Here is a 14,601-nt window from a genome sequence, read left to right as displayed (position 1 = left end):
TTAACAATTCTATCAGAAAATTATTTTTATTATTTAAAAACCACACGTCACCAAAATCCACAAATCCATAATCTTTCGTGTAAATTTGGGATTCGTGAGCAGAAGCAAAATGGCCTTACCATTAAAATACAAAGTACACTAAAGGTACAGTAAATAATTCAGTCCATGTATTCTAAGCGGCGGTCCTCTGGGAGGCATCGAGTTGGCCAGACTAATAATATCCCAATTTCGAGTGCCCGGTATACGATCAGTTGGGCGTTTCGTATCAAATGTGATTTTAATTGCCAGCTGTTTCGGGTCTATTGTGAAACGCTAAGGTTTATAGAGCAATGAAAATAGAATTCAGCTTTGTAATCTGATATTGCGGTCTGTCAGTCGGTAGGTAGAGGACTTAGCCGCTCAAAGGCAGTTTCGATGCTTACGCAATATAAATTTGGGCTTGAATCCATGGACTGTTGCTACACCAGCCTCTCCCAACCCATTAAATGACTTAAAACTGCAAAGCTTAATTTAGATTTATCTATCAAATTGATAGGTATATAATCTTTCCATGCTGTAAAATACGAATAAGGGAATAAATCGTGAATAGCAGCAACGTCTCCGTGCAAGTCTACTAGAGACTACTAGTGTCAATAACACATACAGACAGCCCTGGTAACAATTCCCTTTTTTAGAGAAGGCCTAGTACCGTATTTTAAAGGACGATGGAGAATGTGCTCCGAATAGAAATTCAGCAGCAAATCCACAAAGTTTAGAAAATGAGTTCCGCGTTCCCTAAGAACTGAATCATCGTTTTATTGCACACACGTTGTGGTTCACACGCCACCGATGCATGTGTATTAACAACTAGAACAAACAAAATAATAGTAAAATAAAAGTAAGTACGGAGGGTTTCACCCCAATGATTTATCATAACTCAATAAACGTTTCAATACACATTGAGTTCTCTCCCCATCAAATGTTACGCATCCTTCTAACAATTTAACGCTATTCTGTCTGTACCTACCATACATATCATTTATATATAAATTTCGTTCAATTTAGGAACCTCATTGGACAGTTTAGTAAATTCTGTGTGTTGCTAATGTTCTTGTAATTTTGGTTTTGGGTTTAATTTTACAAACTTGAATTTAGAACTAAAATGTAGTTATTTTCAAACTAATCAAGACCTCTTTATTTTAAAAATATTTAGAGCCCTGTTTCAATCACAGATTCCTAATTAGTGGTTGGGACGCATAGACATAAGTAGGTTTTAATATCATATACCTTGTTTTATGTATGCAACATATATTTGATCAAAACATACCCGAACACAGGCTTTCTTTACAAGATGGGAGAACTGGGGGTTCCTCACAATAGTCTTTCCCCATAGCAAGCAGTGGTACATAAAAAGTGATTGCAGTCATACATTTATCTACGTAGGTACTTTTTAATTGCTCAAACGTTACCCAAATACTGACCTTAGTTAACGAAATAATCATATTACTCGTCCAAAAAAGTTACCGCAGTCCATAATCAAATCTATTAACCGTTTTGCCCGTAAATGCCTGAAAAAATATGACGTTACACGTACAAAGGGTAGATACTCGCTGCATTTGCAAAAACTCGAGGGCATTTATGATGCAAGCTCGAGCAGTGCGACGTGCAGGTATAACAAAGAGTTCCGTACAAATAACGTGTGTCATAATATTTAAAATTTACAATATTTAAAAAAAAAACACCAGTAATAACTTATAAGTGAATTTATGTAAAACAAAATAAGAATAACTAAGTTTTATTGTTAAAACACGGGTTCATATGTCACGCACAGATTTTATCATGTAACGTTAAAGCAAAACGTCGTCAATAAACATTTGTCCGAGATTTTGTAATAATGTTCTCATAACTGTGATTAATTCTTATGATGCTTGAGTCATTCTAATAGGAGACCCAGGGCATTTTTACAATAGTCTGACAATGTCATATGAAGATATATCAGGCAAATATTCAGTGTAAGTTTATGTAATGAACTAGTTGCTGTAAAAAATTTTACTCGTATCTTACCTTAATAACTGCAATCAATCTTATATATAAATAAGGCGTGAAGAAGTCTCGTGTCACAATATTAGTTACCGTACTCCTCCGAAACGGTTTTACCGATTTTCACCAAATTTTATATGCATATTCAGTAGGTCTGAGAGATGTTAAGGGTTGTTCACCCTTAACATTTTTTATTTATATGGCAACACAACGTTTTTCGGGTCAGCAGCTAATAACATTATACTATCAATAATATTATAGAAGTTTACTATGTATATCAAAATTTCGAGTCAATTACAAGTCATTAGTATAATTACGATTTGTGAAAAACATTAAACGGACACTCGAGTGACCGGAGTGACATTACAGTATGGTTCCGTTTTTCGTTTTACTCGCAGTACCCTAACATTGCGAAACAGGCATGCGATGCGTCAGAACGGCGGCGTTTATTGGATTTTAGCGGAAATTTCGCCGGGACAGCGCAAAACGAACGCGCCGCTGTTTGCGAATGACTCGCATATCGAGTTTTGATTATGATTTGCACCGATGTGAATTGCCGTCCGGTTGAGGTAGATCGCCCCTCGGCAGCGATAAGCGATTAAAGATTTTCGTGTGTCATGAAGCTTATTTTGTTATCGAAAATATATTGAGATTTAAACGCCTCATTCAGCTCTTGCCCAATCAGAATGCTCCCAGATTTATCATAAATTTGAAAAAACTTCATGAAAGTTTTATTCTCCCTTCTTACTGAACCGACTATAAAAATAAGGAATACTTACGAGTACATTGGCACAAATAGAACGTCCGTTATTTATAACTCTAAATATTGTTATAAAACACATTAAGTAATTCTCGCTTAGTTGTGGTGGACATACCGTTGCAAAATACATAATAAATTATTATATATTAATAAATTATTATATATAGTAATTAAATATTGGGTTATTTTAGTAGAATATTGAATTATTCTTGGTAGTGTTACAATTGTTAATATCTTTTCTAATCGTAGTCAACTTGTATTTCTTTTCATTTATAGAACTTGGTTATAGCCTCCTCTCTATATTACAAAATATATTCGCTTGTGTGTATGTGACAAGTGCTCTACAGTATGGAGGTGAACAGAAATAGAAGTGAAAAACAGAAACAAACAAGCCGAAACTGTGCGATGCGACTCGCCCCTGCAATTGTTCTTATTGTCCCACAATTTCGCAACTAGATTCCAGTTTGATCTGCCAATTTAGTCGTAAATTTGTTCATGAATCTGAAAACAAAAACAGGAATATAGAGTAAGGAATAATAGAAGAAATTACTTTTTAAAATAAGTGAACGTGCACGACGTTTTGTACATAAGATAAACACGGTCTCTATTATGTTTTTTGGCGTACGAGTCTGGTACGCCGACACATATAGATTTTTATAGTAATATGTCCCAGAGACAAATGTTTATTACAGGAAAATCACATAAAGATTGCATAAAGTATGAGAGGCAATAATGCAAAGATAACAACCGAGGAAGAGAATAAGGTCAACTTCTCAATGCTACAAAGCGAGTTGAAGTCTCGAAACTTTCTCGATACCGTCTTGTTGTCCAATTGAATTTTCGTCCAGGTTCCGTAGAATAGTAATGAACCTATTTTGCAACAAACTACCGCCAGCTCCGTGTTTGAAGCGGAGACAAAGATCTTTGGTGTTACATCTATCAGCGCCTAATCAAATTGTAACAGAATTAAAGTCGTTCGAGCAACTCCGTCGAATCTCAGCGTCTCAGATCTCGAGAGCTAATTGTTGAAAGGGGAACGTAATAAAACAGCTAGTCTTTGAAGCAAAGAAGCCGCTTCGGGCGCCGAGCGAAGCGCATTTTAATAAATTAAAACTGCGCAAAATTCCCATTCCAATATCATTCTATTTTCTTTTTGCTCTTACCACGACAGAACTTGCGCGCTTGCCTTACATTGGTTCCGTTTTATTTTATAATTGAAGTCAATCAGTTTAATATACCTTAAAAACATTACGTGTAGGTATTAAGTTATTTATATGAAGAATATAATATGATTTATAAAATTCTACAAAGAAATAAATACTTCCTACCGAGAACGTTGAGCTTGATTGTTCTGATAATATAAGTAGTTCATTTTATATCTTTGACAACTTACAAGAGTATAATCCAGCAACTCTTGATTCAATTTGTGAAATCATACAAAAATAAGAATACACCTACGAATACCTACGTATCGATTACAAAATTTGAATGATAATAATCGTGTTTGTTTCTCGCGTTTCCAGGTGTTGCTGATATCGCTCCAACTACTTGCGTGGCGGAGCGGCGCATCAGCGCTGGCAAACTGTCCAGGCGGCTGCAGCTGCAATGACGACACCCTTGTCGTGGTCTGCGAGGAAAGCCGGCTCGACGTCCTGCCCATCGCCCTCAACCCCTCCATACAACGCCTCATTATCCGCAACAACAAGATTAAGACAATAGACAGCTCCATGCAATTCTATGCAGAATTGCAACATTTGGATCTCTCTCAAAATCACCTAGTCAATATTCCTTCAAAGAGTTTCTCCTATCAGAAAAAGTTGCAAGAATTGCATCTCAATCATAATAAAATATCGTCTGTGGAAAACACCACATTCCAAGGACTGAATTCACTAACTGTGCTCAATCTAAAACTAAACTTCCTGGAAGAGCTGACGAACGGAGTATTTGCTACTTTGCCAAGACTGGAGGAATTGAACTTAGGACAAAATAGAATTTCCAGAATAGAGCCAAGGGCATTCTCGGGTCTATCTGCCTTGAGGATATTGTATCTCGATGACAATCAACTAAGTTCTGTACCAACACCCTCGTTCAGTCTTTTGGGTAGCTTAGCCGAGTTACACGTTGGTTTAAATGCGTTTTCGTTTTTGCCTGATGGTACATTTGCGGGCTTAAACAGACTTACGGTTTTAGATTTAAATGGAGCGGGACTTTTCAATATTAGTGAGAACGCTTTCAAGGGCCTTCCAGGCCTAAGAAGTCTTAATCTTTTCGACAACAGACTCAGTGTGGTCCCTACGCAGCAGCTGTCTGGCCTTACTAGATTAGAAGATTTAAACATAGGCCAAAATGATTTCTTAGCGCTAGAAAGCCATTCCTTCAAGGGATTGAAAAACCTAAAATTCTTGGATATTACCGGCGCCACTCAGTTAGAAAGAGTTGAAAAGGGGGCTTTTGAAGATAACTTGAATTTGGAAACTATAATTTTGGCAAACAATAAAAAATTAACCATCATAGAAGAATCCTCGCTTTTAGGTTTGCCAAAACTCAGACATGTTTCCTTAAGAGATAATGCGATCATAAGTTTCAGCGAAGCTATTTTTGTTGGAAAGGAGTTGAAGCAGCTTGACTTGACTGATAATCCTATCTTCTGTGACTGTCAACTGTTATGGCTTCAACAGCTACTAAACGATAAGAGCAACTTTACACAAGTCCAATGTGCTAGTCCTGAACACTTAAAAGATAAATATTTAAAGACTCTGAATGCTGACGACTTGGGTTGCGTATTACATGACACACGGCAACAGACTATTATCTGTATAGTGGTGGTGGCTTGTGTTGCCACAATAGCAACTCTAGTTCTCATTTTGTACAGATATCGTAAGAGTATGCAGGAGAAACTGAAGGATTACAAGTGGAACAAGGGACGCAAGAACCTTGAATACCACAAGCCAATTTCCACCGAGGAGGATTGCATAGTGCGCGGCATTCACCCCTCGCAGTACCCTGCTCCCCCTCCGCACGCCCCCGGCCTCAGGCCAATTCCTGTAACGGAACTGTAGCTAGAGCTTTACGCCTCCCCGAGCGTTTTCTTCATGTCAGGCGGCCAGGGCTCCGCGCGCCGGCCGCAACGCTCGGGAGGAGGCGGCGGCACGATGCCCGCCAACGGATTCACCTACATTGGAGGTGACGGACGCTCGCACCAGCACCAGCCGCTCACGTTAAACAACGGCGCACCCGCCCATCATCATCATCTCAACAATGGATCCTTGCGCTCCTTGCAGGATAAAAAGAACAACCGCAATGGCGTTGTCTGCCATCCTGAAAACTTTCAACGGAACCTAGACACCCGTTACTCCAGAAAGCAGGAGAATGGCTACATGCGCAATTCTGAGACAGTGATCGGATTCCCTCGAGACAGGGACTACGAACGGGACACGCCGGACTACAGTGAGCCGGAGTACTCCATAATCCCGGAGTCAGGCTACGGGCGGTCGCCGGACGACTACCCACGGCCCTGCAGCCACTCCAACACCTTCAATTGTTGAGGGCGAGCTATGAACTCTTTCGACTTTTTGTGATCTTGTAATGCTAGCAATAAATCTTCATTCCGTTAAGTTTTTCTATGGACGGACTCCAATGTGATGGAACGTAGTGCTCTAGAGCGGTTAGTGACTAGTTTTCGGGCCCGGTGTACGTTCGACCAGTGAGGACGATCATGTTTCGATTCGGTTTAAAAGAGTACCTTATTTGTAAATTATAAATTAAGTAGTGATGGATCTATTTTTCAATGAAACGTAGAAGAAGTGGAGCGTTTGAAAGTGAGACTTTCATCGAAACGAGGCGGTCGAATCATTGTACTGCAACTTTCTATTCAAAAACGTATTCCGATTTCATAATCAAGGTAGCTAATGGATGAACTTTACCGTCCAAGGAACGACTTTAGAACGATCGAAGCGCTACTAATGATTCGAGCCGACCAGTAATCGTACAATGTACAGGCTAGTCGAGTTAAGATTAGAACGGGGCGATCAGTCAATGCGACGATCCCCATATACGATACTACATCATAACATGTGATTGTAATTGTCTCTACCATTACGGTAGGGTGTATTTGATTTTGTACAAAAACCATTCCATGTCTTTTAATATCTATTTTTATTTATAGACGATTAAAATAAGTGTGCGTTAAATAAGACACCAATATAAGAGGAAGTATTAGAAATTAACGAATGTAAATATATTTATAATATTGAAATATTTATAAATTTAATACGATCTTGTTCTTCTAAAATTATCTTTAAATTATTTCGTGATTCCTGATATCGTATTGTTTGCTATATCGACTGATATCCTCTACGATACTATATGTCACTGCGTATTGTTATATTATACACTGTTGTATTGTGTAGATACGAAGCACACATTTCGAATATCGTCACTTTAAGCTCAATCCTACTGTATAGTATTTTGTTTAATCGTAAACTTGTATAACGCAATCACTTGCCATATATTAAAACTGTACATTTAAGAGTATTGTAAACAAAAATTTCATCTTAATACCTACCTTTTGTGTATATATGTATTATGTTAAACATTGGCCGTGCTCCAACATGACTAAATAAGAGAAAGTGACCCTTCAGAATGTACAGCTGACATAATAATTCAAAAACATTGACTTTTCGACTTTTTTCATGTATATCAACATTTAACCAATGATTTTAAGTTTTATCTGAAATAATGTGTGGAAAATCGGTATTCTACAACTGCAATAAAAGTTGGTGCTACTGAAAAAGTGTACCGCACGAGATAAGATTTTTCTAAATTAAGATCTAGGTAGGCTCCGTATGTGTCGGAAGCTTGACATTGATCCAAGCCGTCTCAGTATCGGATCTATATAATTTACATATTTCGTGCACATTATTTAAGCCTTTTGCATTAAGCCCCTGGTTAAAAGACGATGCATTGTATGTTTTGTGAATTTCTGGAGATTACGTAAAAGATATACTAAAATTAGTCTTTAGCATTTTCTCTTAACTATTAATTAAATGTCTGTAGAACATTAAAACACATACGTCATAATCAGAGCCCTATAAAATTTAAAACTTGCAGGCACATTTTGACCATGCGATCACTGAACAATTTACCCTATATTTCCGTACATTTATTTATCTTATTGTTAAATTTTGTCATGTTTATTTTCTGAAAATATTTATGTCTACAGTTCTTCAAAGATTTGTAGTGAAACATTTAAGTAAGCATTTTTAGAATATAGAAAATATCAGCGCAAAAAATCTGCAATACAACAATATGTCGACGATAAGAGAAGCATTATAATAGTCACGACTTGAAAATTGTAATACATCGATTTAATTTAAATATATCTACATTTTCTATAACTTAAAATTGGTCTCGTTTAGCTAAGTGAAAAATTAATCAATATGTGAAATGAGCCAGTTAAACCGTGTAACGATTAATTATGATATCCCGTACGATACTTACTTGTGATATTCTGGAAGTGTAAGCAATAACGTGTCTTATATCTAGCTACTTTTATAATAAATTAATAGTTTTACTTCTATCAATCATATAGGCAATTAAATAGAGCATGTAAAGGAATTTCAGACATAATTCTTAAAAAATATTTTAAGCTTAATTGAATCTATACTTGTATTGTATTCAAAATATTCTTGTAAATTTTAAACACTTGTAATGTACATAATATAGATGGTTTATACTCTTATAAGGAGTTACCTTAGAATATAAATAATGTATCGGCGTCAAAATATAGCGTCATCATTTTCAAAAGCCGGATCGGTATTCTTTTCTAACGAAACTTTTAAGCGCTGCTAATATTTTGCCGCTTTTCTAACAAATACCTAACAATAATTTCAGTGTATTAAGTATGTATGTTTATAATGTGGCGCATCAAAAATAATCACGACGTCCATATTGCTACGTAGACAGCAGCTACATACATTTATATTCTAAGGAAATTTCTAAAATTGAATGTTGAGTATTGTCTCGTTGGATAACTGCCAATGTTGCCCGGAATACCCTTTAATTTATCAATCTGTGCATATTCTCTGTAACTTAAGTTCTTGTATATACGGAGAAATTAAAGACTAAACAATTTAAGGCATACGTTAGTGCCTAGTGAATGCCTAAACAAGTATACAAAATGATAAATACATATGATAAATTGTGATTAGTGTACTCACTACATTGTAATAGGTCATCGATCATTTCTGTACTTTATAGTAGTTATTACCTACATACAAACTCGATAAATATAACATACCTCAAATTTAAAAGCTTGTTTTATTTTATTTACCTTTTGCCCTAGACTTAAGACTCCATGAAATCAAAAACAAATAAAAGATGTTTCAGTAGGTACTTATGAATAACAACAATTAGTTTAAACATCTTAATTCAACCACCTTAGCCACCTTGAGCCACCTTATTATTACAGTGCAATATGGTCATGAAGAGGTGAAGTTCTAAGCATGTATTTGCTAAGTGATACTCATAATATTCCAATTTCCACCAGCTGCCTAACTCATGTTTTCTATTTATTTAAATCATGTCCGTATCAACCGGGACCGGCTTCTTCCCATCACAAGGCTGAACAATTTTATTATGATGAATACATACTATAAATAAATTAATGAACAACATACTGATTGTATTTTTATTTCACAGTTATTGACACATTTGTAATAATTTCTTATATCATTATTTTCATAACTTAGTGAATTAATATCGAAACTAGAAATATTCTATGATAGTAATTATGTAATCAAGATTAATTATTGAAAATAAATAAACAGGCATAGTATAAATAAGTAATTCTAATTCATAAACTCAAAATAGGTCATTTTATTTCAATATTTTTTCTCATTTTCTATTTATTGCGTACTTTTTCCCCCGCATTTGAACTACAATTATTTTTTTGTATCCAAAGTAGACTGCTACAGATAAATATTCTGATATTTTAAGAGCGTAGTAGTAAGGAGAAACATCTCATATGGGGACCCATAGATGATACACTTAATATAGGGAATGGGGACCTGTTAAAAATGTACCTACAAGGTCGTAAAACTTTGGTATAATACGGATTATTTTAAAATTTATTGAATAGCATTTGTAAATAGCAACTTAATAACCGATGAATTAAAAAGTACATAAGTTCTTCAATAGATGGCAGCATGGAGCATATTAGCATTATATTTTGTATCGCACTCGCACGCTAACGTGCGAGCGAGATAGAAAATAGAATAAACTGTATTACATATTTGCATCTCACTTGCACTTTAGTGCAAACGCTTAGAGCGAGAGAGATGTATAAATGATGTAAATATGGAAGAATGACCTCCTCTAAAGTTATATGATCCTGGTACCTGAACTTGTTGCATTTGAAGCGTTAGCGCCCATCGACATGTATACATGGCCAACTTTAGTGCCTCGGTTTTCGGCTTATTTTGGATTATCAACTAACTGTATCTCGTGGTTAGAAATACTTCCAATATTTAGTCTATGGATCTATTTGATCTGACGTATTATATATTTGCGTCTCACTTGGACTTTAGCGCACACGCTTAGAGCGAAAGAGATGCATAAATGATATCAATTTGGAAGAATGATCTTCTGTAAAGTTATATGATCCTGGTATCTGAACTTGTTGCATTTTAAGCGCTAGCGCCCAACGACATGTATACATGGCCAACTTTAGTGCCTCGGTTTTAGGCTTATTTTGCATTATCAACGTATTCTCAGTGGCTAGAAACGTATTATATTTATAAACGTATTTGACATATTCAATTTATTCCTTCACAGTGTTGCCAGATGCACTAATAACAGTAAAAAAAATATATAAAAATATAAAATTACAGTAAATCTACTGTATTTACAGTGCATCTGGCAACACTGTAAAGAAATAAGTTGAATACGTCAGATAGATCCATAGACTTTGGAAGTATTTCTTTCACTGAGAATACGTTGATAATCCAAAATAAGCCGAAAACCGAGGCACTAAAGTTGGCCATGTATACATGTCGTTGGGCGCTGACGCTTAAAATGCAACAAGTTCAGTTACCAGGATCATATAACTTTAGAGGAGGTCATTCTTCCATATTGACATAATTTATACATCTCTCTCGCTCTAAGCGTTTGCACTAAAGTGCAAGTGAGATGCAAATATGTAATACAGTTTATTCTATTTTCTATCTCGCTCGCACGTTAGCGTGCGAGTGCGATACATAATATTACGCTAATATATATGCTCCATGCTGCCATCTATTGAAGAACTTATGTACTTGTTACTTTATAGGTTATAGTTGCTTTTTATGGTAAAAAGAGATGTCGCTGATTGAACAGTATAACTGTTCCAAATAAATATGACCGAAAATGACGAAGATGATGGTGATATTCAATAAGTTTTAAAATTATCCGTATTATACCAAAGTTTTATATTCGACTACATCGTGAGTCGACCTTGTAGGTACATTTTTTAACAGGTCCCCATATGAGATGTTTCTCCTTACTACTACGCTCTTAAAATATCAGAATATTTATCTGTAGCAGTCTACTTTGGATACAAAAAAAATAATTGTAGTTCAAATGCGGGGGAAAAAGTACGCAATAAATAGAAAATGAGAAAAAATATTGAAATAAAATGACCTATTTTGAGTTTATAAATTAGAATTACTTATTTATACTATGCCTGTTTATTTATTTTCAATAATTAATCTTGATTACATAATTACTATCATAGAATATTTCTAGTTTCGATATTAATTCACTAAGTTATGAAAATAATGATATAAGAAATTATTACAAATGTGTCAATAACTGTGAAATAAAAATACAATCAGTATGTTGTTCATTAATTTATTTATAGTATGTATTCATCATTATAAAATTGTTCAGCCTTGTGATGGGAAGAAGCCGGTCCCGGTTGATACGGACATGATTTAAATAAATAGAAAACATGAGTTAGGCAGCTGGTGGAAATTGGAATATTATGAGTATCACTTAGCAAATGCATGCTCAGAACTTCTCCTCTTCAAGACCATGTTTGAAGAACATCATAATAGGAGTGGAAACTCCATTGATATCTCTGTACTCCATCATTGCAACCATGCCATCACAGTCCATTGATTCGCCAGTGAAGAATTGGAGTTCCTTAAACCTTCCGAGTATATCCTTCATAACTTTGTTCATGTTGGTCTTGAAAACCTCCACCTGGTCAGGTGCAGTTTCTTCCAATTTTGCAACTAATCTGAAACCAATGAAAAAAATGTTTAGCATTAAAAGTCTAAAAACATATCTTTTAATTTATTTCAAATGAGTAAATGTTAGCTCTATTTCATGAACAAACATTATGTAAATGAATGTTTTTTCACTAAAGTTCTTTGATTTTGCATCAAAAGCTCCATAGAGTGACACTGAAAGCCAATCTTTGGTATTAGATGATGCTGTTTCATAACAATAGTAGGTCATTCATGTAAGTTATCATGAAGTAGTAAACAGGCATAGTCTATCAAAACATGCAGTGACTGCTGCCCCCAGAGTTAGCAATAGACACATACATAAAATATGGTACCACAACTGATGAAGCTAGAACTAATATCTATTGAAGTTATATTTTGCTCACATAGTCTAACAAAACTACACCTTTATTAAATAAGAAAGTGACACTATTATTAATTTCTAGAATACTGTTATTTATCCATACATTTTATAACACTTAAAAAAATATCCCTTATTTATGTGTGCCTGTTAACTCTGAATTAAAGATATCGCCTAAAGCTTTAAGGGTTTAAGTTCATTACATTTATAAAGGAACAATACATTTCTTATATGCGAAGAACTATGATTCACATAAATGTACTATAGTTTAGAAAGGTTGCAGTTGCAATCAATACTAACAAGATAAGACACCCTGACATTGACAACACATAAACACAGATAAGGGGCACATGGCATAGACATTATATAACAAGTTTGCTTTATTTTCAATGGCTTAATAAACACTTATAAATTTTAATGTTAAAAAGTTATTATCAAACCATTATTCTAAGATGTTCAAGATTCCAGATATGCTTTGAGAGTAGTGAAAAGTTCAATTGTAAAAAGCGACAATTAACTAAAATGAATACAAGAAAAGAAAATGTAAAAAGCTTAATACATTGCTTCTTTGTTGTATCTATAACATTGCAATTATAGTTAACCATGAGTATGTGCAAAATTATTGCATTATTCAAAAATGTGTCTTATATCAAGTCACATCTATGAATATTAATTATAGTTTGACTAAAGGCACGATCGTCATAGCCACTGTAGCTATATGAGATTTAAATCTCAATAAATAAGGTTCATTTTTGTTCTAGTATCATAACACAAGGATAATATAACACATGGCAAACAGTTATAATATGCAATTATCAACTTCTTTCCTCATTAAGCCTAACCTAACCAACAGATAATGTAAGCAGTACCTAAATAAAATAAAATTGAGTAACAAAAGTGATATTTAAAAAATGCAGAGGCCCAAATACATTAAGTAAAAGTGACTAATTTGTCAATTTTTGTATAAATAGCACACTAGCTTATTTAATGCATACTTATTAAAATATAAATAAATATTAATTTAATTAAACGTCAGAATCACTGTAACATGCACATAACATTGTCTTGATGAGTAATCCAATATGGAGGATGACTCTCAAGATGTAGCCAGCTGCATGTAGCAGTGCATATAACCAACACTAAATTTGATTTATTCTATAATAACTTTGGATATTTTTAGTTTTCTGACGCCACTGGGTATTTAACATTTATAGGATATAAAATTGTGCCAAGACAAAGTGACATAGCAAATTTGCAGCATATGGACACATGGAAGACATGAACTGATTTTTTGTTCTCGATTTACTTTCTACTAATTGTTTCAACAGCGACATCGTTACTACCTACGTGGCGACAAAACTTTGTCATCTAAAATTATCAAATACAAAAATTAAAGTAAGCTTTCACCATCACTGGAGATCACTTGCAACATCTGTACACATATTCCTTGTAATGTAGCCAAGCGTTGATTAAAGCACTAGGACACTTAACTCACTGAACACTCACTTTTTCATGTAGTCTTTAAGGTATAAAGTGTAGGATTTCTTATCGCCGAAGGCGTAGGTCTCCACTAGCCTGTGGTTGAGGACTATGTCTACGCCGCTTTCACACGCGGAATCCGTGCCTTCGTCGGCCTCCTCTGCCGAGGGATTGAAACCCTCAATTTTAATGTCGCCCTGTGTTCTCGTTTCCAATTTACCGGTGACCTCATAGATTACTTCGTCCACCAGTTTCATTTTGTACGTGTCCGAGAACATCTCGTCACCTGAAACGATAACATATCCATGTAAATTACCAGAACAAAGAAAACGTTACCCATTTTTAATGTCGATGTGGCAAAAAAAAATAAGAAAATCTCTAAGATTCATCACTGCACAATGAAATGTCAAAATCACTATCAAATATCTACGATGATTTGTCAAAATATTGTGATAAAACAGTGCACGCAAACGTCATAAATTAAATTACCGGTAATAATATCCTTATAGATTCTCATTTTGTAGGATTACGGGCGATTATAAAATAATAAAAACCGAAACTACGGCCTCTAGCCCCAGGAACCGAACCGGAAAGGGCTATCAAAAGAAAGACAGGCCTAATTTCAGGGTTGCTATCGCTAAATTCCAAAATTCACAGATTATATAAACTAAATTTAAGGGTACAAAATGTGGAAAAGTTTATGACAATATTTCACT

General features: G+C 34.9%; 2 protein-coding genes across 6 annotated transcripts in view; one reads left to right on the top strand and one right to left on the bottom strand.

The window, feature by feature from the left end:
• The window catches only part of LOC140748270 (uncharacterized), a 344,103-nt gene extending 336,344 nt beyond the window's left edge, over positions 1 to 7,759 (top strand). For 4 of the 5 annotated variants that reach the window (XM_073081053.1, XM_073081054.1, XM_073081055.1 and 1 more), the window contains one exon: positions 4,303 to 5,986. In XM_073081053.1, the coding sequence (XP_072937154.1) occupies positions 4,303 to 5,838 (1,536 nt within the window). In that variant the 3' untranslated portion in view covers positions 5,839 to 5,986. Of the gene's footprint in view, positions 1 to 4,302 lie in introns of all 5 variants that reach the window. The other variant, XM_073081057.1, reaches the window with a different exon arrangement.
• A 3,890-nt stretch (positions 7,760 to 11,649) lies between these two features.
• On the bottom strand, positions 11,650 to 14,531 carry Tctp (translationally controlled tumor protein). The gene is made up of 3 exons (XM_073081058.1): positions 14,375 to 14,531; positions 13,913 to 14,171; positions 11,650 to 12,056 (listed from the first exon to the last, which is right to left on the bottom strand). Exons 1-3 carry the CDS (start codon positions 14,400 to 14,402, stop codon positions 11,825 to 11,827), a joined length of 519 nt encoding a protein of 172 aa, XP_072937159.1. The 5' UTR covers positions 14,403 to 14,531; the 3' UTR covers positions 11,650 to 11,824.
• Positions 14,532 to 14,601: the final 70 nt, after the last annotated feature.

This window comes from Epargyreus clarus, unplaced genomic scaffold (genome assembly GCF_041222505.1).
Source record: "Epargyreus clarus isolate Ecla_fem2 unplaced genomic scaffold, WU_Ecla_fem_2.2 ptg000015l, whole genome shotgun sequence".
Classification (NCBI taxonomy): domain Eukaryota; kingdom Metazoa; phylum Arthropoda; class Insecta; order Lepidoptera; family Hesperiidae; genus Epargyreus; species Epargyreus clarus.
This window is presented reverse-complemented; position numbering and strand designations above follow the sequence as displayed.

Coding starts and splice junctions, on each gene's coding strand:
- Tctp (XM_073081058.1), bottom strand. CDS start 14,402: ATGAGAATCTATAAGGATATTATTACCG. Junction 14,172..14,374: donor CTATAAGGATATTATTACCG/GTAATTTAATTT, acceptor TTATCGTTTCAG/GTGACGAGATGTTCTCGGAC. Junction 12,057..13,912: donor CTTAAAGACTACATGAAAAA/GTGAGTGTTCAG, acceptor CATTGGTTTCAG/ATTAGTTGCAAAATTGGAAG.